Consider the following 4,609-nt stretch of genomic DNA (forward strand, 5'->3'; position numbering starts at 1 on the left):
CTGTTTAAAAAGTTTGAGGACCCCTGATCTAGGGAAAGGGATGCAAAAGGGAAGCGGGGGTCTGCAGGCAGAGTTCTGGAGCGCTTCTGGCCTCCTGCTCCCCTCATCCCCCCCCCCCCCCCGCCCCTTGCAGGAAGGGCTCCTCTGGTCCCTTTCCCGTTGCCTGGCCTTGCATGGGCTGGGCCCGGAGCCCACCTGGGGCAGCCAGCTCCTGGCCTTTGGTTGGTTCAGACATATCTGGGTTCCCATGCTGGCCCCCCACTGGTTATCTGGGCGACCCTGGGCGTTCCTGACCTTTCTGTCGCGGTACATTTCAAATGAGTAAACTCACCAGTTGGTTTAGGATGAAACGAGGTACCACGTGAGGAGCTCCTGCAGGGAAGGTGCTGCATCAGCGACGGGGGTTGGGAGCCGCCGCCCTCCTCCCCTTCCCCCGCAGGCACCGTGCCTCTCCCGCTCCTCCCGCCCTCCCCGCCTTCCTCACCCACGCGTGCCCTCTTCATTAGCTGGTGCTGATGTTTTACTCTGTATCTGTTGGTGTTGCTTGCTTTCTCTTTAAAGCCCGCACATGTGATGCCTTACTAACCATGTGCCACAGGGTAACACGTGGCCCCAGCCCTACGGCTGGGCGCTGGCCGGGCACCTGCCAGCACCGGGTGCGGAGGCGGGGAGCGGGCCCAGGTGGCGAGGCCGGCACGGAAGACTGGCTCTCCTGGGAGAGAGGCTGAGTGTCCTGGGTGCTCTGCTGCCCGCACACTCCGGGCGCGGCTCTGGGGGTGGTGCCGGAAAGAGAAGTGCTTCTCCAAATGCCCCCTCTTCACTCCTGTGGCTCTTCTGCCCTGGCCACTGCCCCTGGGGACGGACAACCATGAGAACAGCCTCCGTCCCTGAGTGAGGCTTCTGTCCTGGTCCGTCGTCCCTTTCTTCTCTGGGGCTCCGTCCAGGGGCGGCCCACGGTGAGGTTCTCTCAGTGCCGCCCTGCTCCTCTCTCCGCCCTGCTCCTCCCTCCGCCCTGTTCCTCTCTCCCAGACAGCGGACAGCCAGCCGCTCCCAAGAGCCAAGCCGCCTCAGGCTGACTCAGCTCCTTCCTGCCACTGACTGGGATTGGGGTGGGGAGTAGGAATTTTATTACAAAGACAAAAGGGCAATAACTTTAAGGAAATATTGGGGGACCTACTGTCCCTCTAGCCAAACACCTCACTGTATTTTATTTTTTTAATCCTCACCCGAGGATAGGTATATTGATTTGAGAGAGAGAGAGAGAGAGAGAGAGAGAGAGGCATTGATTGGTTGCCTCCCACTCGCACCCCAACCAGAATCAAACCCCTGCAACCTGGGTATGTGCCCTGACTGGGAATCGAACCCACAACCTTTTTGCTGTATGGACGACGCTCCAACCAACTGAACCACCTGGCTGGGGTCCCTCACAGCTTTTTGCAACAAGAGGAAATAAGTACAAACGGATAACAGAATCCCACCTGCAAAGCAGTGTGACTCCCATCCTCGTCTGTGTGCCGACACCTTTCACATGGTCACGACCGGGTGGAAACTGTTTCCGTCTGCTGTGCGGATCGCGTCCACCTGCCTCCACAGCTTTTACTGCTTTCCTCTGAAATGTCTGTGTGCTTCTCCGGGGTCTGGTCACGTGCTACACACCTTCCCTGATGTTGGACTAAGGCTGTTTCCAGTGCTACATGTGCACGATGTGAGCACACGGCCACAGTGTTAAGGGTTTGTGGCAGCTCCATAGAGCTAACGCTTCCCTATAGGCCGCTCACTGTAGTCAAAGCTTGGCTTTACTGGGGCCTCAGAATTACCGGATACCATTTGTCTCCATTATCTATTGTTGCCTAACGACTCCCAACTTTGGTGGCTTAAACTACAGCTCTTTTATTATTACTTTCATGATCCGGGGCTCAGCCATGTCACACAGGGCTCTCTGTCCCTCATGGGGCTGGTCAGGGGGCGCCTGAGGCTGGAACACGAGAGCGGCACTCACGTGGCTGCAAGGCGGGGCTCGGCCGGGATGGCTGGGCCTCTCTCCGTGTGGCCACTGCAACAGGGGAACTAGACTTCTTTCATGGGGTTCAAGGGCTCCCCAAGGGGCAAAAGCTACCAAGGCTGGGCATGGTGTCTCTTCCACTGCATGCGGGCGAGTAGAGCACGTCCCAGGCCGGGTTCAGTATGGGAAGGGGATCGGGTGGGGCTCCCTGGGGCCGTCTTGGGAGACCAGCTATGGCACAGTCGTCATTCTCACCTTGGTGGAGAGAAGCAGGGGCTCAGAGAGCCGAGGCAACTCGCCCCCAGAGCTCCCGCCCACAACCACGCTGCCTCCTGGGCGTGAGACGCCACAGCGGGTGGAATTCTAGGAGCAGGGACCTGAGAATCTTTGCTATTGGCCTTACTGACCATTGTCAGCGTGGTTTTCAAAAAGGGATGGATTTCTTCACACGCCTGACAGCCTAGGGCGCCAGGACTCCCCGGCTCTCCGGATGAGCTGCCGGTACCACAGACGATTTCCGCCCGGAGTCGGCCCCCTCAGCAGCCACCTCCCTCTCCGCCCCGGCAGGAAGGACCTATTTCACAGTAGGAACGGGGCCCGCCAAAGTGCCAAGAAGATCCTCATTGTTATCACGGACGGACAGAAGTACAAAGACCCCCTCGAGTACAGGGACGTCATCCCCCAGGCCGAGAGAGCCGGCATCGTCCGCTATGCCATTGGGGTGCGTGCTCCTCTTCTGGACCGCCCCAGGCTCGGCCTGCACCTGCCCCCTGTCCCCTGCCCCCTGCCCCTTCCTCCCCCCGCCCCTCCCCACAGCAGCAGGCGGGCGCTCCTCCTCAGCCGCCTTTCGGTGCAGGTGGGAGGCGCTTTCCAGGAACGGGCCGCCAGGCAGGAGCTGGACACCATCGGCTCCGCGCCCGCGCAGGAACACGTGTTCAAGGTGAACAACTTTGCGGCGCTCGGCAGCATCCAGAAGCAGCTGCAGGAGAAGATCTTTGCGGTGGAGGGTAAATGGGGAAAGAGCTGGGGTCTCAGCACCGAAGGTGCCCCCACCCACTTGTCCCCTGCGGGTCTGAGGTCCATCCCTGGTCACAGCTCACCCAAAACTGAACCCAAGCCCCAGACCACACCCTCCTTCCTCTGCTCCAAGCCCTTGCGGTCTCCTGGCCTCCGGGAGCCTCAGCGACCTGTTCCCACAGGAACCCAGTCGAGGACAAGTAGCGCTTTCCAGTATGAGATGTCACAAGAAGGCTTCAGTTCCGCACTCACAAAGGTGGGTGGAGCGCGGGTATGGCAAGCGGGTCTCGGGCACCACCCTGGGCCAGCCCTCGGTTGGCAACTGGGACCCAGAAGTAAACAAGAAAGCAGACCCTGTCCTCCAGCTCAGCATCTGTTCAGGGCGTGTGTGGGCGCTGGGGACCCGGCAGAGAACAGATTAGCCGAAGCTCCTTCTCTCTTGGAGGAGGTGACAACCGAGAAACAACACCTTTCAGACTGTGGGAGTCGGGAGAGAGCAAGGGAGGTGCTCAGAGGAGACCCGGGGAGTGGGAACTGAAGCTGGACGATGAGAAAGGGCCAACCCTGGAAACACGTGGGGAGAGATGGCTCCAGGTAGAGGGGAAAGCACGTGCAAAGGGCCTGAGGCAGGAGCAAGGTCACTGCAATAGGGAGCTGGAAGGGCAGCAGAGCCGGGCAGAGTGCACGCAGGGCAGCGCGGAAGGAGATGGCCCTGGCGGTGGGAAGGGCCAGACCACGCAGACCAGACATGACAACATCGCACGCCTTGTCCAAAGGTCGGTGTGTGGTCCATATGTCCGGAGGGACTTGCTTCCAGACAATTTGTGGAGAGAGTGAGGCGGACATAGAAATGGAATGAGGTTGGCCATGACTTGGTCCCTAAGCTGAGCCATGGGTACTATGGGCTCGTTATACGCTTCTCTCTACTTTTGTAAATGTTCTCAATTATCCACAATCAAAAGTTTACCAGCAAATGGTCTGTGTGGAGCAGGGAATGCCCATGGCTTCCCGAGGGAGGAGCAACCCCCAGAGGAGGGAGGAGGCTGCTGCTTCCAGAGGGAGGCGCTGAGTCCCAGCAGGAGGGAGAGAGGTGTCCGCAAGGCTTGGTGTGTTTGGGAACAGAGGGGGCTCCACAGGTTTGACTGGGGTGGATCCTAGATGCCACCCTCAGGGGCTTGGTGACGGGTGCCATCTTGGTTCCCCGGGAGGGTGGCGGCTGCACACTGGGGTTTGAGGGGACCTAACTCTGGGGCAGTGAGAGGCGATGGGGCTGACCGGGCAGGGGCCCCGGATGGGGAAGAGGAATTCCAAATAGTGAGTGAAGCCGCCTTGGAGTTGCTGTCTCTCCTGCTCCCCAGCTCAGCCCCAGACCTTCCTTCCCAGGACGGACCAGTTCTGGGCGCTGTGGGGAGCTTCAGCTGGTCTGGAGGTGCCTTCCTGTACCCCCCAAATAAGAAACCTCCCACCTTCATCAACATGTCTCAGGAGAATGTGGACATGGCGGACTCCTACCTGGGTGAGAAGAGGCTCTGGCTGTGCGGACAGGCGGGAGATGAGCTGCCTGGGGGACAGGGGACGGGGTGGGGGACG

General features: G+C 59.9%; 1 protein-coding gene across 1 annotated transcript in view; it reads left to right on the top strand.

Annotated features, from left to right (window-relative positions):
• The window catches only part of LOC102242831 (integrin alpha-D), a 29,645-nt gene that overhangs the window by 8,307 nt on the left and 16,729 nt on the right, over positions 1–4,609 (top strand). Inside the window, 4 exon segments of the mRNA XM_005882109.2 lie at positions 2,570–2,723; positions 2,859–3,009; positions 3,202–3,275; positions 4,403–4,599. Of these exon segments, the coding sequence (XP_005882171.1) occupies positions 2,570–2,723; positions 2,859–3,009; positions 3,202–3,275; positions 4,403–4,599 (576 nt within the window).

This window comes from Myotis brandtii, unplaced genomic scaffold (assembly GCF_000412655.1).
Source record: "Myotis brandtii unplaced genomic scaffold, ASM41265v1 scaffold698, whole genome shotgun sequence".
Lineage (NCBI taxonomy): Eukaryota > Metazoa > Chordata > Mammalia > Chiroptera > Vespertilionidae > Myotis > Myotis brandtii.